This window comes from Phialemonium atrogriseum (genome assembly GCF_030411735.1).
Source record: "Phialemonium atrogriseum strain 8032-3 unplaced genomic scaffold QBC33scaffold_33, whole genome shotgun sequence".
Classification (NCBI taxonomy): Eukaryota; Fungi; Ascomycota; class Sordariomycetes; order Cephalothecales; family Cephalothecaceae; genus Phialemonium; species Phialemonium atrogriseum.
This window is the reverse complement of record NW_026848170.1, coordinates 66,005-87,789: the sequence shown is the minus strand read 5'-3', so window position 1 is coordinate 87,789 and position 21,785 is coordinate 66,005. Positions and strand designations below refer to the sequence as shown.

Here is a 21,785-nt window from a genome sequence, read left to right as displayed (position 1 = left end):
TTTCCGTCATATTGGTCCTCCCCACCTCTCAAATTACTGGCAGATGACTTCATTCCCTCAAACGAGAGCCAAAACCTAGACCAACCCCAATTTCCATTTCCATCCCTTCCAGCCTCAGCCATGCTTCGGACAACGAGCCGGCACAAAGTCGCCCGTCTCGGGAGGAGAGTGGTTGCAGCAGTCGAAGTGATCCTCCCGCTTGTCGAAGAAGTGCTGGATTGTAGTATGCGTGTCGCAGCCGAGATCGGCGAGAAGCTCGAAGACGGTGTAGTCCTCGGATCTGCCGATCAGCTTCGCCAGCACCGCCTGGAACTCCTCCGGTTTCGATTCCACGGCCCAGCGGACGATCTGCGTGCACACCTGGACCCAGTTGGTGACCGTGTCTGGGTTGAGGGTACCTTCCATCAACCGAAACTGTTAGAACCGGAGGTTTAGTTAGTTGATCAACAGACAGCTCATCAAGAAGGGCGGGACATCCAACCAACCTCAACGGTTTCCTTCTTCCCCAGCGCATCCCCCGGCGCACCACCCACCCACTGATCGTAGATCCCCTGGAAGTTGAATGCCAGCCTCCTCACCAACGGGTCGTCGTAAGCGCACAACAACCTCGCCACATCCTTCACCGTCACCCTCCCATCATCCCGCCACAGCAACCTAACCCGCCCACGCAACATATCATAGAACACCCCCTCCCCCAACCCCTCCAGCACCCCCCCAGTCCAAACCCGATACCCCCCAAACGCCGCCTCCCCACCCACGTCCCCACGACCTCCACCAGCATCCCCTGTCTTCGCCATCTCCGAAAACTGCCGGAACCGCGCATAATGCAACAGCGCCTCCTCCCCGGACCCCTGCACCCTCCCCGGGTGGCAGAGCCCCTCGAGCCTCCCCTCGGCAAGCCAGAGGAGCGTCCTAAGCTTCCTCAGCAGCAGTGCCGTGAAGGGCGCTGTCCGCAGACCGACGTGCACCTGCAGCGCGCACGTGCCGTTGACGCGGAGGCGGCAGCGCCGGCGGAGGAGGCGCGTCGCGCGGGCGAGGGCGGCGTGCGTGCCGGAGGAGGAGGAGGGGGCGTCGAAGATCGGGGAGTTGAGCTCGACTTGGGCGAGGCGGTGTGGGGGTGCGGGGGGGTCGGAGTCGCTGTCGGAGTCCGGGTCTGGGTCTTCGGGGCGGATCGAGTGGTCGCGCTTGATCACCCAGCTGTCGTACGTTTCGGGGTGTCGGTTGCTGGGGCCGTCTTCGGCTATGACGCGTGCTCCGCCTGTGAGGCGTCGGAGCTCCTCCTCGTTCTCGAGGATTTGCTTTATGTGTTCGTAGATCTTTAGTCGTTCGAGTTGGCTGGAATGGTAGTTGCGATAAAGTGGCTGGTCGAGGCCGAGGGATGTCAAGCGATCGGCTCCGAGGCCGTCCCAGGGGTCTTTTTCGTCGCCGTCGACGTAGCCGAAGAGGAATTCCCACTCTACGCCTACTGTCAATGCGGTCGCCATGTTGAATAATGCACGAGCGACTGAAAGGATCCTGGCTATGTGTTGAAGTGCAGAAAGCGAGGTTGAAGTCGGGCGCCCTGAAGCTCAACTTAAGTAGTTGGGTGGGAGGCCTGGGAACCAGCGGAATGGGGTCAATATATGCGGGTGTTACAGAGGTTTGGGGTGTTGTATTCACCAGAAGGGTTACTAAGACGGGTGAATGCAGGTCGGCCTCTGTTGCTCGGACATGGATTTTGTGCTGGGCTCACGGTGACCCTGAACGTCAAGCTTCGGATTAGGAGTACGTCGATGTTCGTGAATAAATAGACATAGGATTGGTAGTACTTCGACGACGGGCTCCTTCGCATCGTCTCCTGACTTGGCCGAGCCAACAGCACTCAGTAGAATCAAATCTCAGAACTCCGTAGAATCCGTAGAGCTGTGTGTCTTAGCATGCTTGACCCTTGGAAGTGAAAGTGGCCCTCCAAACTGACTGGGCGACACGAGGACCATCACTCTCACTTGCCCCGTCACCCGTCAGATCCTCCCTTTATATACAAGGTCAAGAAGTGCCAGTAGCAACATAAAACGCCCGATTGGTGTAGCGGTAGCACAGAGGGAGTAGTCGCAGTAGGACGCGTGAAGCAATAAGTCGGCCAAGTTAAACCTCAGGTCCTCGGTTCGAGCCCGAGATCGGGTAATTTTTTTCTTCTTTTTTTTTTCTTTCCCTCACCCTTGCTGTTCCTCTCCCTACCGCGCGCTCTATATTATCATTTTAATTATTTATCTCTGCCTGGACTTGTGGATCTGTCTGTGCCTTCTATCTATGAGGTTCATCTAACCGTCCGTCTCAGTTTACCATTCTCCACACAGCCGCTTTGTTGGAAAATCAGACACATCCGATTGCGACATAGAAATTCCGTCGGATTGCGATCATTTGTATGCTGGGGACGACAACGATATAGACTTCTTCCTGACTGTGCCTATATTCCACGGGAATTGGGGAATACGAGCAGGTAATCGGATGGCGAGTCAGATGCAGTGGAAACATCATCCTGCAAGTTCAAGGATTTGTAGTCAGAGATTGATCAATATAGAGTCTATTTAATCTATCGTTGAACGGTTCATTCAGCATCTGGGGGTAGACGAGAGGAGGCCGAGGGGATTTCTTCGGAGAAGACTAACACAAAAGTAGGAGGACCAAGAAAACGGATGCGATTCCCGTATCGATAATCACCAAAATAAGCAAGAAGAAGTGAAAGAAACATCCAAATAATAACCGAACCCCTTCCTCTAGATTCCCTGCCCCCCTCACCAACTACACCCCCGCAGAAAACGCATCCGCATTATGTCCCCCGACCCGGCACCGCGCGGGCACGACGTCGCCCAGCTCGGGGCCCGAGTGATCGCAGCAGCGCAAGTGGTGGCCCCCGTGCATCTTCTCGCCAAAGTGCCCGACGGTGGCGGGCTCGCATCCCACGTCCTCCAGTAGCCTCAGAGCGCGCTCGCCGAGATCATCTGTCCCGAGCCCGGCCCTGGCCTGAACCCGGAGGAGGAGGTTGAACACCACGCGCCCGAAGTCGGCCTCGCTGGCGTCCCGGGCCCACTGCACTATCTGGGCGCATGCTTTGGCCCAGTGGACTACCGTGTTTGGGTTCAGCGTGCCTTCCATCATCCGGAACTGTAACCAAATGTTAGAGATATGGCAGGGAGAGCGGTGGTACGAGTGAGTGATGATCTACCTCGATGGTATTCTTGTACTGGGAGTTAGTCGTCGGCGCCACCGCCGAGCGATACAGACCCCTGAGGTTGTATGCCAGCCTCTCATAATCGTTCTCGGCAACGAGCAAGTGTGCAACGGCATCAACGGTGCTATTCTTGTCGCTCCACAAGACCATGAACCGCCTCTTGAGCTCCACGTTGGGCGGGGCCTGCCTGACCGCCTCCCCCATCCACTTCCTATGGTCCTCGAGGAGGTCGCTCGCCACTTCCGCCGTCCAGATGACATCCATCTCGGCGAGCCTCGACCGGGCACTCAGCTTGGGCCGGTACATGTTCGTCCAGGACACGGTCCGCTTGTCCGCCCAGCCCCGACTGGGGTGGCACAGTCGGTCCAGGTATTCCTCAGCAAGCCAAAGGAGCGTCCTAAGCTTCTTCAGGTGCAAGGCGGTGTAGGCGGGGTCGGTCCTCGACCCGACGTGGACTTGTAGGGCGCAGCGGTTGTTGACCTTGAGCCGGCACTCCTGCTTCAGCAGCCGCGTGGCCCGGTCCAGCACCCGCAGCACATTCGGGTCACCCAGGCTCAGCACGGGAGAGTTGAGCTCCACCTGCTCCCACAGATACTGGCCTTCCTCGTCGGGCTCCAGCCTAAGGGAACAGTCCCGCTTCACGCTCCAGTGGTGGGAGAGCTCGTCTGTCAATACCCGCTCGGTATAGAAGGTATAGTGTGTTAGCACGCGCGCCGGCAGCAATGCTTGGAGTTCCGAATCGGTTTCGATGAGGTCCCTGATGAGCATATGCACTTCCTCCCTGGCTCCAAACCCCCAGGCCTTGTCGGTGCGGAACAATGGCTGGGTGAGATTTGCCGCAGGTGCATCCAACCCCTCCCAGGGGTCGCGCCGATTGCCAGCGATGAAATAGAAGAAAAACTCCCACTCCACACCAACGGTAAACTGGTTATCCATGTCGTCGGTTATCTTGTTCGGAGGTCTTGGCAGATGAAATACTGGGACTGGCGGTTGTGGCTGTGCCTGAGGGGGAAAAGGGAGTAATTATCCAAAAAAGGCATATGGCAAGAGGATGGTCTCGGGTTATATATGCTTGCTAATAGTTGTCGCGAGGGCAGGAATGGATGAGGGTATGAGGCAAATGAACTACCATGCCAGGGCTACTGCCGTAGCTGGTCGATATCACTTAAAGAGAAACAGGCGTTCGCGAATCGAGCCGTGATGTAGAGACGCCTCACATTCTGGCCCTGGCATGCCTGACGCCAGTGAATCTGCCGGACACTGCTGAGCCTCGAAATCCCCGCTCAAAGTTGTGGGAGGTTCGCTGATAGTGGATTCTGGCGACGTGTGCCTGGTTTCGCAGTGGTACTTGTACAACATCAAAAATCCACGATAACCCCGGCCCTTGGACATTCGTTTGTGTCACTACTTGACTGCCGGCGGAGAGGAAGGGGACGGACTGCATGTCAGTTCTGGGTCCAGCAATCATGCAATCATCCCGAGGCAGCCGGGGTTCCCAAATGGCCGTGAATCGCATCTTTTGGGTCACGAATTTGCCATCTGTTGTTTGCTCCCAGGGAAGGCCAAGAGACGAGCGTGGCCTGATCACTCTTCCCTCGCCATGGTTTCCAAATAGATCCTTGCGTGATTAAGCAACTGCATTTCTGATGCAGAAAGGGGACACATCTCGTTGCCGAGGCATTGTTCTAAGCAGGGTATGGGTATATCAACGCTGTCTTTTCTCCTCCCCTCCAGCCTCCTCGGATTCCCTCTCCCACTTCCTTTCCAACTCCAAGAGGGCGTCCAAAACAGCCGGTGTCGCCTTATCCTCGATGACCGACTTCTCCCACTTGGTCATCTCCCTCAAGACGTAGTCCGACACGGTAGTCCTATCCCTCCCCTCGGGGCGCCCGATGCCGACCGAGATGCGCGACCACCTCGGGTCATTGTAGTCCTTTGGAAGGAGGCTGGAGTTGACGCTCTTGACGCCGTTGTGGCCGCGGTGGCTCCTGCTCCACTGCCGTATCTTGACCACCCCGAGGTCCTCCTCCAGGTCGTCGTGCACGAGGACGAGGGACAGGTCCGCGGGGGCCAGGCCCCGGTTCGCGAGCATCTCCTTCCACGCCTTGGCGACCCACGGCCCCGAGATGTTCATGAGCGTGGGGCTCTGGAGGAGGGTGTATTTGGGGCCGGCCGAGGCGAGGACCGACTTCTTTCCGTGACGCTCCGACGCGAAGGGAGGCTGCTCGGGGGAGAGGATCTTCTGGAGGGAGGCGACGGCGAGGTGGCCGACTGAGTGCAGCGTTCCCACGTAGGGCGCCGGATTGCCCAGGCTAATGACGAGGAATCGGGGGTTAAACATTTGCTCGAATCCCTCGGGGGTGTTGCTGCCAGTCGATGTATTGTCGGAGTAGGTAGAGAGTCTTAACGACGGAATCGAGGATGTGCCCTCTGTCCCCTTCACCGGCTAGCACCTCAACCCATTCATTATGCCTCGGGAGTCCTCTCGTCGACAATCAATCCTCAAGCCGGTTTTCTTCCGCCAACCGCTGTTGCTGTTGGCTTGAAGGTTCCCGTCATTTCGTGACTGTATCCGTTGTTCCTACGTCTGTGCGTTTTTCACTGGCGCCCCCACTGCGATCCGCCCAGAATTGTGGCTTCCCCGGATGACGTCGGCCCATCCCGTCCAATAGAATCCAGGGGAGCAGGACCAGGGCACAGCCATAAGAAACCTTTCGTCACCACCCGCGACCAACAGGCAGTGATACCATCAACAACTCTCATTCAAACACCCTGCGATCTCATTCAATAGTGATAACGAACTTCCCTCTAACTGTTCGTCGAATCTGCCAGCCAAATCACGCATTCCGCTCCCCAATAGAAGCCAGGAAACAGACAGACAGTCAGACAGTTGCCCACCATGTCTTGGGCAGGTATGCTTTTGCCCCTTACCCCCACCACCACCACCGTCCCGTCCTGCTTCTAATGCGGCGACGGGCAGGCTTCAAGAAGAATGTCAACCGCGCGACGACGCAGGTTATGATGAAGACTGGTCAGTATCCGATGATCCCTCACACCCCGTTGGTTGTCACCACTAACGAGGCCTCGCATTAGGACACGTCGAGAAAACGAACGATCGAGACTACGAGGTTGAGGAGAGGTACGAGTCTCCGGATACATGCCGCCCATTGCAGGCTAGCTACACAGTCACCGGATTTTGGCGACTAACCCTCTCTACCATAGACGGTTCAGGACCATGGAAGCCGCATCACTACGGCTACAAAAAGAGGCAAAGGGATACCTAGACTCGCTCCGAGGTATGACGACGAAATTGAACGTACAGGGATATATATGCTGACACCGTCTTCCCCTCCCCAGCAATGACGGCCTCACAAATGCGCATCGCCGAGACGATCGACGCATTCTACGGAGACGCGGGCGCCAAAGACGGCGTCAGCCGGAGCTACAAGCAGGCCGTGGAGGATCTGGACGCCGAGACGATCAAGGAGCTCGACGGACCGTACCGGACGACCGTGCTGGAGCCCATATCGAGATTCTGCGCATATTTCCCAGACGTCAACGAGTGTAGGTGCACCCCTTATCCGTCCCCACCCCCCGGGCCCCTGACTCATGAAACCACAAAAAAACAGGCATCAAGAAGCGCGGCCACAAGCTCCTCGACTACGACGCGCTGCGGGCAAAGGTCAAGAAGCTGGTGGAGAAGCCGGACAAGGACGTGACCAAGCTCCCGCGGGCGGAGAAAGAGATGGAGATGGCCAAGGCGGCGTACGAGCAGCTGAACGAGCAGCTGTGCGGCGAGCTGCCGCAGCTGCTCGACCTGCGCGTCCCCTACCTCGACCCCTCCTTCGAGGCCCTCGTCAAGATCCAGCTCCGCTTCTGCGCCGAGGCCTACAGCCGCATGGCCCAGGTCCAGCAGTACCTCGACGCCGACACCCGCGACCAGTACGCCCAGGGCGAGCTGGACAACAGGGTCGAGCAGGTGCTGCAGGAGATACGCGAGCTGAGCATCAGTGGGACGGTATAAGGTTTTTCGGGGTGGGCGGAATCTCTCTTCCTCTCTCGTTCGAGAGTCGCAAACACGCATACACACATACACATACAAGGGCGAAACCGTGACAGAGAAGGCTGGCATCGATGGATATGGATGGATGGATGGTGTAATGAACGAATCAACGGCGCATAAGGGATTTGGTAATTCGGAGTCGCGGGAGGTCCAACGGACGTGGCGACGCTTCACACATGAACAACTTGCTGTGATCTGACCACCCAAGGATAGATGATACGTATCTGGGGACAAGCGTTACAAGGAATGAACATGTTCCATTCTACTGCCGTGAGGTTCTGAGGGCGACCGCGTGTTCTCGTCCATCCATTTCTCTCGTCACACCTTTCCTTGTGGTCGCCGATGGGTTGTTGACTGTAGCCCCGAGTCGCAGAAGGAATTGGGGACGCCAAAGATCCTGAGACGGAGTGATCTTAAATCCTGGAGGCGCCGTGGCATTTATTAGAGCCGGAAGTCATGTACATGATTACATGGCTGGCCAGGTGGCGCCGCTGACTAGGTACCTACCACTGGCAACCAGGCAGTTACAGTTACAGTCTAGAAAGCCGTTGGACGGCTGCATGGTGCAGTGACGGGTGGTCTAGGATCTTAGTATTTGAGATGGAACACCTAAAAATAGTTGCCGTCTGCAACAACTCGGGTCCGTCTCAAAGGGCGCAACGTATTGATCTTCGACGATCAGCACCAGGGGCAGGTTGGCTCAGGAATTGACAGAAAGGGGAGAAAGGGAAGACAGGGGCGGGTGACACTTGTTGGTGCTGCCAGCCGCATCTCAACATTGGGAACCAGACTGGGCGCTTTTCGACTTCATTCACACGCTCTTGTCGCCAGCAATTTATCGCCTTATCGTAGGCCAAAAGGCATGCCAAGTCCCGATTAAGCGCAAACACCCCCCACCCCCCTGTGTGTGCACCGTGCCGATCGATTGCTTGCAGATCCGGTGATGAAACGACAGGCGAGAAATGCTGCGTCTCTTGGAGGCGATCGTCCCTGCGCGCGCTTCTAGAACGAGGCACTAGCGGTGGCTATGTGCAATTGGAAACAAGCAAGAACGGGTGCCGGTGGCCAACCGGCACGCGGTCTAGAATCAGAGTAGCTCGTCAATTGGATTTTCCATTCCGAGGCTGAAACAGGTTGCAAAACCTGCTCTGCCCACAGACACCAGTCAAATCGTGCCTCCCTGGTTCGCTGGCGGCTCCCAAAGAGATTCGGTTGGTGGGGCGGTCTCAACCTGGATTACGCCTGCAAACTTAGGTACACAGTCGAGGTCGGGTCTTTGCCCGGCTTCTCGGAATGGGACCAACTGCCGTTTCCCATTCGATCCCAGCGGCAAGAACAACAGGTCTGCGACTACTACGCAGTATGCAGCAGAAGGAACGAAGCATGCACGACAGGAACCGCTTTCCTCATCCAGTTACTTCGTAAATCCCAGGTAGGTACGGATCCGTACTGGTGGGGGCTAAGGTCTTTCGGGCCGGAACCTTGCTCAAAACCAGGGGCCTTTCGAGTCTGGACTCCTATAAGTGGAAGGGTGGGGTGGCATTCTCAAGGAGTGGCTTGATCAATTTGATGCCAAGTTCAACCTCCCTCCCACCATCGCTACCGCCGATCGACAGACGGATAAGTTGCTGCGCCCCCTCATATATGGAGATAAATGGGGCCAACCCGAGATTTACTTTGCTTGATGGTGTGTTGAGAGATTACAAGAAATGAGGTGCTCAACCTCGCAGTACTTTTGTGAGGACACGAGGCTAATGGGCACTGTGTTGCTCTGAGGACGGGCAATAACAACAGCAATAACAACAGACAAACAATCCCAACAGCGACCTCGATAATAGAAAGATACCCAATTAATTGACATGACTACCGCAAGCAGGCTGCTATTGACGGGGTACTGGCCAGTAGCGACCAATCTCATACTTGGCGCCGCGACAGGTTGAAACTTGCTTTCCCATATGCACCCCGCGGAGTACGGTTATTGTTAGACCGTCACTTGCCGATATCCATCTGTCAATCTGTAGCCAGAACCAGGCGTGCCAGGCACCATTTCCTTAGCGCCTCCATTAAAAAGCAAGGGGAAAAAGTACAGGCACGACACCCACAGACAGGCCTAGTTCCCCGCCCAACTTTAATAAGAAAGACGAAACTCCCACTGCCAAGATGGTGGTGATACGGTGCTGCGCGGGTACCTCCCATGTACACCCACCACTCCGGATGTTGCCACCGAATCACCATCACTCTCGCTAAACCCCATTCCTCCTCTGCCCGGATACAATTGCCTTCTTACCCGCCCTTCTTCACCACCTCAGTTGCTCCCTTCGCCCTGTTGGAAACTTGGCATCCCTTTTCCCGGTGGGCGACGTTCATTCCTGGAACCAACCCAATTGGCATGCTATAACTGGCATTGTCCAACCACCACCACTCGCTTGAAGGATATTATTCGAGAGTCTGGATACTCGACCGATTCCTCTCCATCTACCAACCTACCTGCCTAAACTCTGCTCCCGCCCGAGAAAACATCCCACCGAGCAGCGAGCTGCCAATACTCTTTTCGACCTCCGCAACCTGGAATAGTACCCGACGGAACCACGAACCAATATGCGTATCACGAAGAAGTTTGATCGTGCCTTCCAGTGGGCGGGCGAGAAGATGGGCGCCGAAGCCAAGACTAACATGTCTGAGGACTTCAAGATGCTCGAGATCGAGATGGCCCTTCGGTTCGAGGGTATGGGCAATCCTTCCTGATCGTCTCCCGCGGTACTAACTCGGCGGCGTCCCCAAACAGGCATGGAGAGGCTGCAGAAATCGATGAACGCCTACATCAAGTGGCTCGGCCGGCGAGGGGAGACCTTTGACGACAAGGAGAAGGGCCTCCCGGCCAGCTACCTCGGGCGCACCATGCTCAGCCACGGCGAGGACTTTGAGGCCGATTCCGAGTTCGGCAACTGCCTGATCGCCATGGGCCGCGCCAACGAGCGGCTAGCCGGGGTCCAGGAACACTTCGTCGCCGACGCCACTTCCACCTGGCTGGAATCCCTCGAGCGGTCTCTGGCCATGATGAAGGAGTACCAGGTTCGTCTTGTTGCCGCCGCCCCCTGCACCAAGCCATAACCTGCCCACCAGCTAACTCCCCCAATTCGCAGTCCGCCCGCAAGAAGCTCGAGAACCGCCGGCTCGCCTACGACGCCAGCATCACCAAGATGCAGAAGGCGAAGCGCGACGACTTCAGGGTCGAGGAGGAGCTACGCGCGAACAAGGCCAAGTACGAAGAGTCGTCCGAGGACGTGCTACGGCGCATGCAGGACATCAAGGACGCCGAGGTGGACAGCGTGCGCGACCTGACCGGCTTCCTCGACGCTGAGCTTGACTACCACGAGCGCTGCGCCGATGAGCTGCGGCGTGTGCGCCAGAGCTGGGCCGCCGACGTCAGCGGCTCGAGCGGACACGGTGATCGCGCCGGCAGTATAGGCGGCGGCGGAGGAACTGGTATGATCCTGGAGCGGCGGCCCACGGGTAGGAGCCGGTCGAACACGGCGCACAGCTTCAGCGACAAGCTGTCGCGGACCAACAGCAGGAACAACATCTACGAGGTCGAGGAGCCCCGAGCCGAGCCGGCGGTCCGCACGCCCATCCGCAACACGTCGCGCCCGGGCATCGGCAGCTCCAGCTCCAGCTTCACCTGGGCAGCCCAGCAGCCGGACCCCGCGCCGCGCCCGACCCTCACGACAGCGCACACATTCCACTCGGGCCTGAGTATCGACCGCGGCCGCGAGCAGGCCACGGGCCGCACAGCGGGGTCCGGGTCCGGGTCCAGCTACGGCGGATACAATAGCCAAGGCGGCGGCGGGCTGAACATGGGCTCCCTCCGTGCGGGGCTGCGGCCGACCAGCCGCGCGGCGGCGACCCGCGAGGTGGACGTGTTTGCGGACCGCGACGACGACACGGCGTCGGGCAGCGGCAGCCCCGAGTGGGGCGAGCGCAGCGCCAGCCCGGCCACGAGTTTCGATAGTCTGAGCCGCAGCACGAGCAATCTCGCGTCGTCATCATCCACCACCACTCTCGGCCAGCGCAAGGCGCCGCCGCCGCCGCCGCCCAGCAGGTCGAAGAAGCCGCCGCCTCCCGTCCCGGCCAAGAGGGAGGTTGGGTACTAGACTCCTGCCACGGGCTTGGCGGACGGATGGGATGGGCAGGGTGGCAGGGAGCTAACTTTGATCTGTCTGGTCGGCCTGGATACGGGGTGTTTATTATGCGATACGGGACAGGGAAATGCGGGAATAACAAACGGGTTCAATGGAACGGGCATGCAGGATCGAATCTGTTGGCAACGAGGATGGTGCCAGGCGTTGGATTTGGCATTGCCGCTTGGTCGCATCACTGGAGTGGGACTGGATCCCTACGAGTCATGCCCATAAATGTAATAAACCTATAGATTTGAAACATGTCGTAATGTTCTGTTTATGTATAAACTAAATTAAGTTGCTTACTTCAATATTACCTAGTCAGTGTGCTTCGCCGGAGCCAACAACTCGGGAAGGCACCTACGACTAGGTACCTGGTAGCCAGCGGAGCCAACGGGGGCCGGTGGGGTTACCTACATTGTCACCCCACTGTAGCTCGCCTAGGTCAGCTACCGGGTTGCAGCACAGACCTTGCATGGGTCAGCGATCGCAACTCTAAAATTCCAGCTCAAGGTTCTTCAACCCTCTTCAAGATCTCCATCTCGATTGAAGAGGCTCCTGGCAACGACATGGGATTCCACGCCCCCTTCTAGCGGCCAATCATTCCGATCATGAGGATCTCCACCGAGGAATCCCATTCTCTCTTGTTGTATCCGAGCTCGGCAGTCTGGTAAAAGCTTCTCACGCCGCGTTTGTCGACCTCCCTCCGCCAACCCCAAAACGCCATTTAGGGACCTCGCAAATCCTCCCTCTCCCCGTCGCATCATCGACAACGGGCACAGTTCCCTCCGTCCCGCCCAACATGTCAGCAGCAGAAGACATCCGCTACCGGCAATCGTCACAGTTCCGGCTGTGGTCCTTCTCCCCGGCCCAGCTCGCCGCCACGCGCGAGAAGACCAACAGCCTAGCCCGGGCCAGCATCTCGGAGCGACTCTCGACGCCCACCGCCTCGAGCACCAACACTCCCGACCCGACCGACCTCCTCCAGCCGCCGCAGCCGCAGCAGCCGCAACAACAACAACAGCAACAGCTCCCCGAGTTCCTCTCCCCCGCCGACGAGGCCCAGCTGCTCACCTTCTACACCATCGAGCTGCTTCGCGCCGGCGCCTTCTGCAAGATACCCACCGACATGCGGGCCACGGCGGCTGTGTTCCTGCGCCGGTTCTACGTCACAAACAGCGTCATGACGTACCCGCCCACCGACCTGCTGAAGACGTGCCTGTTCTTTGGCTGCAAGGCCGAGGGGTGGTATCAGAGCGCGACGGCGTGAGTGGGTCCCCGAGTTTGAGAAGTTGAGATGGATGCCGCTGGGGGAAAGTGGCAAGGCCAGATGGAGGTCGGGCTGCGTGTTTGTTTTGCTTTCAGGGTACTGACGGTTTCTTCTTCATCGCCTAGGTTCGCCGACCACTTCCCAAACACTACATCCGAGGAGATTCTTGCCGGAGAGTTTCTGCTATGCCAAAGCCTCAGGTTCGCCTTCGACGTCAGGCACCCGTTCCGAGCATTGGAGGGGGCCATCATGGAGCTGCGTCGATACGGAGACATTGAGGCAAGTCTATTGTATTTATTTTTACTACCATTTCTCTCCAAGGAGGAATGCCCTCTTTTTGACACACAGAAACAAACAAGGAACTCCCTTCTGCTCTACCTTATACCACACCACAGCTAACGTCGGTCCGCCCCGCCCACAGGACAAGCGCATCGCCTCGGCCCACGGCCGATCCCGCGAGATCCTCAAGTTCAGCCCCGTCGTCACCGACGCCTACTTCCACTACACGCCGAGCCAGATCATGCTCGCCGCCCTGTCGCTCGCCGACCGCGGCCTCGCCGACCGCCTCATCCACGAGGCCTTCAGCAGCGGGGCGGCGGCCGCCGCCGCCGCCAACGGCAAGGAGAACCGCAAGGGGGGGGGGGGCTCCTCCTCGGACGAGAAGGCGGCCAGGATGGTAGCAGTCGCGGCCGACGTCCGGGACAGGGTCGTCGGCGCCGTCGAAGCGTGCAGGGAGATGCTCGCCAGGGAGCCGCCCGAGCGCATGACCGAGTTCTGGGGCACGGTAAGCTCCCTCCCGCACTCACCTACGCACCTTCCCACAACCCAGCCCCTTTAAGTCAAGTCGCATGGCCAAAACATTTGCTAACCCCTCACACAAAGCCCGAATCCAACAAGGTCATCAAGCCCCTCCGCCAGAAACTCAAGCGCTGCCGCGACCCCGACCGCTGGGACCTGGTAGCCCTGCAGAAGGCTCGCCGCGAGCACCAGGCCGCCGCGCGGGGGAGGAAGGCCGGAGCAGCCGGCGGCGGCGACGACGACGACGACGACGACATCTTCATCCAGGGGGACCCCGACGACGACGACGGCGCCGTCTTTGGCGGCCCAATCGGTGGCGGCGGCGGTGTTGGCGGCGGCGAAGGGCGCGAACCCAAGAGGCGAAAGGTCGTGGGAAGGGTGCCTGATGACCCGTTCGGGGGCCCGCTTTGAAGGAGGATGGGAATGGTGGGGGAGACGATCCGCCCCGGGATCCGGAATCTTTTTTCCCCCAGCGGAAGAGGGGGGAAAAGGAAGGAAAGGAGGCAGATGGATGGCGGCAGCTCATTCGGCATGACTACGAAACTAGCGCATCGATCGTCTCGTCTTCCACGGGACTGAAGCTTGCTTTACTAGGTTTCGATCACCCTCCGGAAATGCCAGTCATAGCGCCGGGGATGCAGCGCCTGAGCTTGAATTCGGCATATGAAGGTGCAATGCGGAATATCTACTCCGTACATGCATGTCGTATCCGAGAGGTTAAAAGGGGGGTATGCTGTGGAGCAGTGTGAGACAACAAACAGCTCCACCGAATGCGAGATGTGGTCATTAAGCATGGAGAATTACTATCGCATTACTCGTACGTACATCATAGCATGCATGTCCGAGACCTGACCATGACCGAGACAGTCAATCTAAGAAAAATACAAGAACTAAAGGGAAAATGCGGGGGGCCCGGACCATCCAAGAACCGCATCGGATATGGGATGCGGATGGGCAACACCACACAGGGGGAGGCACCTTTCGATCCTCACCATTCATCCTTAGCCAAGTCCGTTCGGTTTCTCCCACTTCCGCTCAGCTCACTCTTGTGCCGTAAAAGATGCTCGCTGCAAAAACACCTGTGCCCCCTGCTTATCCTACCCTGTCTGACCCATGAAGGCAAAACAAATGTCCCCCTCCCCCAACTTCCTGCACTCACAAGAAACCATGGCGGGTCAACTCCTCCTGCAGAGTCGGGACGAGCCCCCCGGAGGGATAAAGGCGGCATCTGGCGTCCTTCCACTTCTTGACCGTCTCCATGATGGTCTTGCTGTTGGCCTTGAAATGCCTCCGGATGACCTCCCCCCAGACGCAGTCGTCGACGGTAGCAGCCACCACAGGGGCGGGCTGCGTCCCCATAGGTGCATGATGGAATGGCATCTGCAAATTCACCGGTGGCGGTGGCGGTGGGGGATTAAACTGTGACGGTGCAAAAACGTGGGGTGGCGCCGCTGGCACCGATGATCTAGACGCGGGTGAGGGCTGCGTGTGTTGATGTTGTTGGGTGGACGAGCCCACCGGCGGTGCTAGTCGCTCCTTGAGCCAGTATATCATGGCGTGCTTCATCGTGAAGGCTTGGATGGTGCTGTTGTACAGTGTGGACGCAGACTTGTTCACCACCGATTCGCGCCCAGGCTCGTTGTAGTAGGGTTCATCATTGAAGATCATCCCTGTTCGGGTTCTCAAGTCAGTCTCGTACAAGCAGTTGAGCCATGTTTCTGGTGGGCAACCGCAGATAGAAGGGGGGGGGGGGGGGGGGGTGGATTCCGATGGGGGAAAGAAGTCCAAGACGTACCTTGAATTGACACGAGGACCTGCAACAAGGTTGAGCGCTCTGGGTTCCATGGTTCCCCAGACCAGGTGCCCAACAACGAGAGACATACTATCGGCACCAAAGGAGTTAGTCACAGGGTGTCTCTTCAAATGCAGTTGAGGCGAAACAGCTCGGGGAAACAGGAGGGGATCAAGAAGAAAAAAGAAAGGGGCCACCAACCTTTTCCGTCCTCGTATAGGTTCGGGTTGAACCGCACCCTACCATGGCCGGTGGTGCGGAAGCTCATTAGCGGCGGCTGCATTGGGAAGGCGTCGGGGCAGAAGAGATCAAACTCAAACAGGCCGTTCTCGTACGGCGTTCCCTTCGGGCCGATCATGAGAATCTTCATGACGTCCAGCCTGGAGCTGCCATGCCGCACGTAGATTCCCTCGGGAAGCGATGTCCGAAGGACAGACACCTGCGCCGCCAGCTTCTTCATGCGGCCCTTTATCGGCATCGCACCCATCGAAGCAGCTGAACTGATGAATGCGAAGCCAGACATGATCTGCTGGTCGACGATATCGGTAACTGAGTTGTCGCGGTGCCACTCCCTGAACTCCTCCTGCGCCCTTTCGACCTCTCTGGATCGCGTCCAGACCACAGGCTTCTTGCCGCTTCCTGACCCTACGCCGTGGGGGCCACCCTGCTCCATGGCCTTCCGGGTCCCATCAAACGTGTCGGCCATGTTGCAGATCCGCCGGCACATGTCGAGCATGAATTGGCCATCGGCTTCCTTGAACTCGGCCAAGTGCGTCTGTGACAGGGAGACTTGGTAGAAGTGGCGGCACTGTGTCGCGAGCTTGACCATGACGCTGAGCATGGACTGCCCCTTCTCCGGTTTGGTTCGCTTCTCCCGTGAGCCCATTTTCCCGCCGGCGGCAGTGGTCCCGGCGCCGTCGGGGCCCTCCCTCCTTGGCAAGGAGAAGTACACCAGTTGCTCCTCTCTCCGATATATGTTCTGTTCGGCGAAAATGAGGTGTGACGTGCAAGTGTGATTGCCCAGGGCCTCGACGAAGTCCAGGGAGGTAGTGTACAGCCTCCCTTGGGCCGCTATCTCCTCGATCGAGTCGTTCCTCAGGAGTTCCATCGTCTTCGAGAGGAGGGGGCTGCGGCCAAGCATGAGTTGTACCAATGCGGGGGGGTCGTAGTCGAGGTTTGTCAGCCCCTGAGCTCGCGTCAGAGAGGGGAGGATGAGGGCGAGAGCCGAGAAGTAGGCTTCCCAAAAAGGATTCGCCGCGGTGCTTTTCCGGCATTCTATCTGCGTGTCCCTCGGAGCCACAAAGCGCTGTACCATGGCGTTGCCGAAGTCGTTATATCCACCGTACCCAGTACCCTTAGACTGGGCATTCGAAGACTCTGATTTCGGGGCTTTCAACTTGTTGCGCAGAGCCTTGCCGATGCTGCTGGTAGCGCTGGTAGGAGCAGAAGCTTCGGGCTCGTTGAGCGCCAGGCCACAGCAGAGGGACCAGATGAGGAACAGTCTCCCCTGCTCACAACACCATGCGAGTTTGAAACCTTGACCCGAGACGCGGTGGGGCAATTGGGAGTCAGGGTATTTGTTCTGCATCCCGCACCCAACGCAGGTCCAGGCCTTACACTTCCGGCAGGACACGTTCGAGTGTAACACGGCCCAGCCCTTCAACGCCGCCATTGTCCGCTCAATCACGTCCTCGGCGTTTTGGATTAGCGGAGAGGTGCAGATACGGCATTTAGCATCAAGTATTTTCTGACCAAACACCTGGAGCTCGGATTCGTTGCTGGATGGAGACAGCTGCGACGGCAATGCCCTTCCGATGTCGAAGATGTTGGTCAGGATCGAGGAGGGGTCCGCCCGGTTAGCCAGCAGGCTAGATTCCTCCTCCGCCTGCAAAGCCCTGGCAAGTGCCTCATCTTCTATCATCTGGTGTTGCTCCTGGATGAGTTGTGCAATCTCGGCGTCGTGGCAGCCCGGAGGGGCGAAACTATTGCCCATATCGTGAAGGGTTGCAAACTGTCGTTCCGTTGTTCCCTGACCTGGCTCTTTGTCCAGGTCCATAGGCTCGGGTTCAGTGGAATCTCGTGCCGTAAAATGACTGAAGTCTGGAGTAGAAGAAGAAGACGCAGTTAAGTCGACGAGGGAGGTGCGATTTTCAGGCGTAGTCTGGCTTCCCAACCCGCTGGTGAGGTCTTTTGAAATCGTTAGTGACGTGGATACGAGTCTGGGGGGTTGAACGCGTGACTCCGAGGTGCCCATCGTGGCGGCTCCGAATGACTGGCATCAATCAGTGCATCACTTGCTGTGAATGTTTGCGGCCCGGCCCATGGGATATCAACCCGCTTGCTATGGCTTGCAAGAGTCGGGGCCCTCATGCCTGATGGAAGGGCGGCTTCGGCGAGGAGAAGTGTGTTGTGGAAGACAGCGCAAATGCAAAAATACATACCTATCGGATTTGCGGCCGTTCCGCGCGTGGTTGGCCCTTCTGGAAAATCGGTTGCTGGAGAATAATGCGTGTACTCGACGAACATGGAGCTGGTCGGCGACGGGGTGGACCACACATTTCCAGTGGTTTGGGAGTCGTGAAGAGTGCTTGAAAACGAGGCTGGAAAGCTAGGTCCGGCGGTCGCCACGGCGAAGGTGGTGGAAGAAGGTTTGCTAGGCTGGGCGGGAAGGTAGAGGTTATTTTGGTTGCCTGAAGGTTGTCCTTGGAGGAAGCCATCGGTCGGCAGAGTCCTTGGTTGTTTGGAAGGGACAGCTGCGCCATCGTCGCTTAACCGGTGCCGCTTCATCTTGTCATTGATTCGATGAAATGTGCTGTTGATCCTGTTCTTAAGAGGCGCCATGACACCAGGACTGGGTGTGTGGTGATATGTCCTGCCAGAGGGGTCAGCAAACGGACAGTCGGGCGGGGTACGTGGGTACGAACTGGGTGAGCAAGTGAATGACTGACTGACTGACTGACTGACGGGCTGATTGACGGACTGGCTGACGGACTGGCTGACTGGCTGACAGACAGAAAACCAGGCGGATACAGACAGACGTTGAGGGGCGGAAGACACAGGCCGGGCCTCCGGGAAGTCGCCGTTCACACACAATGTGAAGTGCAGGGCAGGCAGGCTCGGTGGGGACTCACGGAATGTCGGCAGTGACGGGGCAGCAGCACCAAAAATAACGTCCTGGCCGAACAGCCTCGGGAACTTGAGGCGACAGAAACGGCGATATTGATTACCTACCTCTAGGTTGGTAGGTAGGAGGGCAGGCAACGACAACACCCCACACCTCACGCCTGGCCGCAACAGGCCGGCCAACCAGGTGTTCAGAGACGGACGGAAAGTATCTATGGAGGAGGGGAATATCTAGTGAACGACTGGGGAAATAGCTAAGACAATACAACCAGCTATGATGGCAAGGATAAGTAGAGGTAGGAATCGAGATTCGAGAATACCAATGTATTCTGGTGTATGCGGGAGGGAAAAAGCAAGAGGTGCGGTTGGAATTGAGGCTGCACCCTTGTCAACCACAGATGGGTAGGAACGGAAAGCCACCGACTGCAGTGACGCCTGACTGGAATTCATCCCAGAGGGAAGGAATAGGACTCACCGGTCCAATTACGTGACGGGTTTCTCCTGTACTAGGCGAGTAGGTACCTACCTACCGAACCTTGCGGGATACCTCAGGCAAGTGTCATGCAACGTGGTGTGAGGTAGAGTTAGGTACTCCTATGGCAGCCCTCCAGGCCTCTGCAGCACGTGGTGCCGTGTACAGCGGGGTCGATTAGGTAGGTAGGTATGTACCTACGATAGGTAGGTGCCTGTATGGCACGGAGGTAATGTACCTGTAAATTACTCAGGCACGTGTAAGTATACCTATACCCCCTTTCATATCTGCAAAGTTAGGTACCTAAGGTAGGTTGGACAAAGTTACTTTTTTTGCTATCTCGTAAATTCCAGGCGGCTGCCTGCCGGCATATCAAGTCCTGGTTTCCCCCCCTACCAGCTGCCGGGGCGGATTCCAGCCAACCAACAACACGAACGCAAGATAGCATGAATGAATCAACGCTAATAAACAGCCACGGGACTCGATGATCAGGTGCAGGAATCCAACAAGCCCTTTCTGGTTGCCCATTCTGCTCCTCATTCCAAGTTCAATTGCAAACCCCGCAGGTTCCTGACCGAATCTCCAAGTTGTCGCCCCGCTTCAGTCAGCTCCCGGGCATCCCCGCCATGTCCGGTGCAGGTGCAGGTGCAGGTGAAGCTGCAGCTAGCTGCAGCTCTTTTTCCTATGGTGGGAACGGCACATCCCTTCCCAAGCTCTTCGCAACCCAATAGCCCAACGACTCCCGGACGATGTTATTGCTAGACCACGTCCTGGAAGGGTGCGCCCGGTTGGCGAAATGCAGAAAGAAGGTGTCGCTCGCGCGGTCAATCACGACGCTCGTGCCGGTGAAGCCGGTGTGGCTCGCCGCGAGGGGGTTTGCCATGGGTCCGGAGGTGTAGAACTGGTCCAACTCGAACCCAGCGCCGTGCGCATCGTCGGGGAACCGGGAGTTGAAGTTTGTGAAGACGAGGTCGACCGCCGGCCCGGAAAGCACGCGTACCCCGCCGTACGTGCCGTTGTTCAGTATCATCTGGCACAGCCGCGCCGTGTCGGCCACGGTCGAGAACAGGCCCGCGTGCCCCGCCACCCCGTCCAGCGCCCACGCGTTCTCGTCGTGCACCGTGCCGCGCACCGGCTGCGGCCGCTGCGGCTCCCCCGGCCCGAGCACCGCGATCTGGAATTCCTGCGCCGCCGTCCGCCCGTACAAGGGCGAGGCCGGCCCCTCGATGTTGCCCCGGTTGAAGTACGTGTCTCGCATGCCCAGCTCCCGCGTGAAATCGCCGATCAGCGCGTCCAGCTTGCGCCCCGTCACGCGCTCGAGGACCAGCATGAGCGTCATGTAGTTCAGATCCGAGTACAAAAACACGCTCCCCGGCTCGTTTTCCAGCGTCTCGTTCAGGATCGCTTGCACCCGCTCATCGTAAGTCCTATACTGTGGCGAACTCAGTCCCGGGTCCGGTGACTCGGACAGTCCGCTGGTGTGCGTCATAAGCTGGAGCAGGGTCACGTTCTCCTTGCCGTTGACCGCGAACTCGGGGAGGTACTCGGCCACGGTGCCGTTGATGGTGATCCGGGACTCGTCGATCTGTCGCAGCGCCGCCACCGTGGTGAACAGCTTCGTCAGCGAGGCCATGTCGTATATCGTGTCCAGTGTCGCGTCCTCCTGATCCTCGGCGGGTAGCAGCGTTCCCTCCAGTCCGGAAACGTTGGCGTACAGGAGGCGCTTGCCAAATGCAAAGGCCGATACGATGACTCCGTGGCGAGCTATTAGCGTTGCTCCCCCGGGTTCGATGGGGACAACCTGGTTGTACGAGTGCGCCGTCCAGTTGCGCGTCTCGGTGTATGCTGTCAGATTTGCAACCATTTGGGATAAAGGCCCGGGAAGCATCCCCACCGACTCGGGAGATCCATGCCGGAGCGTATCCCTCGCCGAGGCATTGCAGCCGCTTGCGCTGACCACGGTGCCGGTGAGGGCACTGATACCAATTGGGATGAATATCTGTGGGTGGCGCATCTTCAGCTAGATTCGAGGTCGAGCTAATACTGGCAGAGTTGCCTTGACCAGGTGGAAAGATGTTCAGAGTCCCGCCGGATTGAACAAGAAAAAGCTGGGTATTAAGTAATACTCCAGTCTCAGGGTAAACAGCGGCGGGGATCAACCCGATGCTACTCTAGATGCCTGGGTGAGTTCACTAACGATCCTATTAGAGATATCGCACTAAAAACGTGAGAATTAGGGAAACCGAAACCGGGTTTAGAGGCAGGCGCAGCACAACATAGAGTATTGTTTGGGGAAAGATCGCCGAGAACCCAAGGGCTCTCCTCTCCAAGAACATGATAATGCAGCTTAGAGTGCCGAGCACTACCCTTTAGATTATCCTAATGTCACCCACCACGCTATTTTTACAGCTCTCGGTTTCTAAATATAACTGCCTGTTGTGGTTGACCTGAATTGATCATGAGCCTCATTTGCCTCCACTCGAATTAAAATGTGCCGAGGTGTTCGACCGAGCAGACTAATCGTGTATCAATTCTAGACCAGCTTGTTGAGGCCAAGAGGGGGGCGGGGACATCACCGAGTCGATATAATCACATCCAGCATTGTTTCTCGCAATCACCTTTCATACGCCAAGGTCGGATTCCCATTCCGGTTGAAGGAACCGAATTGCGAAATGAGATACAGGGACACTGAGAAACAGCGAAACTGAACGATCATCTGGTAACTTACAATGGCCAGCGTCGAGGGATGGGCCAAACCCGGGTCCTGAGATAAATCATTACGGGAACAAGGCTTCCCATACAACATGTCTTCCGGCGGCTCTCTCAAATGCCTCTTGCCCTGACTAATTAGACAACAATGTATTGGCCCCATATAGAT

The 21,785-nt window shown here is 57.7% G+C and overlaps 8 protein-coding genes across 8 annotated transcripts; 3 read left to right on the top strand and 5 right to left on the bottom strand.

The window, feature by feature from the left end:
* Positions 1-30: 30 nt before the first annotated feature.
* On the bottom strand, positions 31-1,813 carry QBC33DRAFT_598707 (uncharacterized protein). Its single transcript, XM_060431995.1, has 2 exons — positions 486-1,813; positions 31-414 (listed from the first exon to the last, which is right to left on the bottom strand). The coding sequence occupies exons 1-2, from the start codon at positions 1,482-1,484 to the stop codon at positions 115-117; spliced, it is 1,299 nt and encodes a 432-aa protein (XP_060279425.1). The 5' UTR covers positions 1,485-1,813; the 3' UTR covers positions 31-114.
* Positions 1,814-2,781: 968 nt separating this feature from the next.
* On the bottom strand, positions 2,782-4,147 carry QBC33DRAFT_562993 (uncharacterized protein; the record flags this gene model as incomplete). Its single annotated transcript, XM_060430244.1, has 2 exons — positions 2,782-3,144; positions 3,206-4,147. 2 exons carry the CDS (start codon positions 4,145-4,147, stop codon positions 2,782-2,784), a joined length of 1,305 nt encoding a protein of 434 aa, XP_060279424.1.
* Positions 4,148-4,821: 674 nt separating this feature from the next.
* Positions 4,822-5,821, bottom strand: QBC33DRAFT_247796 (putative peptidyl-tRNA hydrolase). The gene has a single exon (XM_060422973.1). The coding sequence runs from the start codon at positions 5,550-5,552 to the stop codon at positions 4,917-4,919; it is 636 nt and encodes a 211-aa protein (XP_060279423.1). The 5' UTR covers positions 5,553-5,821; the 3' UTR covers positions 4,822-4,916.
* Positions 5,822-6,110: 289 nt separating this feature from the next.
* QBC33DRAFT_518804 (protein hob3) lies at positions 6,111-7,235 on the top strand (the record flags this gene model as incomplete). Its single annotated transcript, XM_060426260.1, has 6 exons — positions 6,111-6,123; positions 6,192-6,242; positions 6,305-6,350; positions 6,434-6,507; positions 6,569-6,775; positions 6,841-7,235. The coding sequence occupies 6 exons, from the start codon at positions 6,111-6,113 to the stop codon at positions 7,233-7,235; spliced, it is 786 nt and encodes a 261-aa protein (XP_060279422.1).
* Positions 7,236-9,872: 2,637 nt separating this feature from the next.
* QBC33DRAFT_459861 (uncharacterized protein) lies at positions 9,873-11,425 on the top strand (the record flags this gene model as incomplete). Its single annotated transcript, XM_060424949.1, has 3 exons — positions 9,873-9,999; positions 10,060-10,346; positions 10,418-11,425. The coding sequence occupies 3 exons, from the start codon at positions 9,873-9,875 to the stop codon at positions 11,423-11,425; spliced, it is 1,422 nt and encodes a 473-aa protein (XP_060279421.1).
* An 829-nt stretch (positions 11,426-12,254) lies between these two features.
* Positions 12,255-14,172, top strand: QBC33DRAFT_598701 (cyclin-like protein; the record flags this gene model as incomplete). Its single annotated transcript, XM_060431994.1, has 4 exons — positions 12,255-12,718; positions 12,848-13,001; positions 13,144-13,506; positions 13,605-14,172. 4 exons carry the CDS (start codon positions 12,255-12,257, stop codon positions 13,929-13,931), a joined length of 1,308 nt encoding a protein of 435 aa, XP_060279420.1. The 3' UTR covers positions 13,932-14,172.
* A 454-nt stretch (positions 14,173-14,626) lies between these two features.
* Positions 14,627-18,435, bottom strand: QBC33DRAFT_247600 (uncharacterized protein). The gene is made up of 5 exons (XM_060422972.1): positions 18,237-18,435; positions 17,754-18,184; positions 15,514-17,499; positions 15,316-15,402; positions 14,627-15,190 (listed from the first exon to the last, which is right to left on the bottom strand). The coding sequence occupies exons 2-5, from the start codon at positions 18,151-18,153 to the stop codon at positions 14,676-14,678; spliced, it is 2,988 nt and encodes a 995-aa protein (XP_060279419.1). The 5' UTR covers positions 18,154-18,184; positions 18,237-18,435; the 3' UTR covers positions 14,627-14,675.
* Positions 18,436-19,182: 747 nt separating this feature from the next.
* Positions 19,183-21,685, bottom strand: QBC33DRAFT_613836 (beta-lactamase/transpeptidase-like protein; the record flags this gene model as incomplete). The annotated part of the gene is made up of 2 exons (XM_060432562.1): positions 19,183-20,883; positions 21,636-21,685. The coding sequence occupies 2 exons, from the start codon at positions 21,683-21,685 to the stop codon at positions 19,590-19,592; spliced, it is 1,344 nt and encodes a 447-aa protein (XP_060279418.1). The 3' UTR covers positions 19,183-19,589.
* Positions 21,686-21,785: the final 100 nt, after the last annotated feature.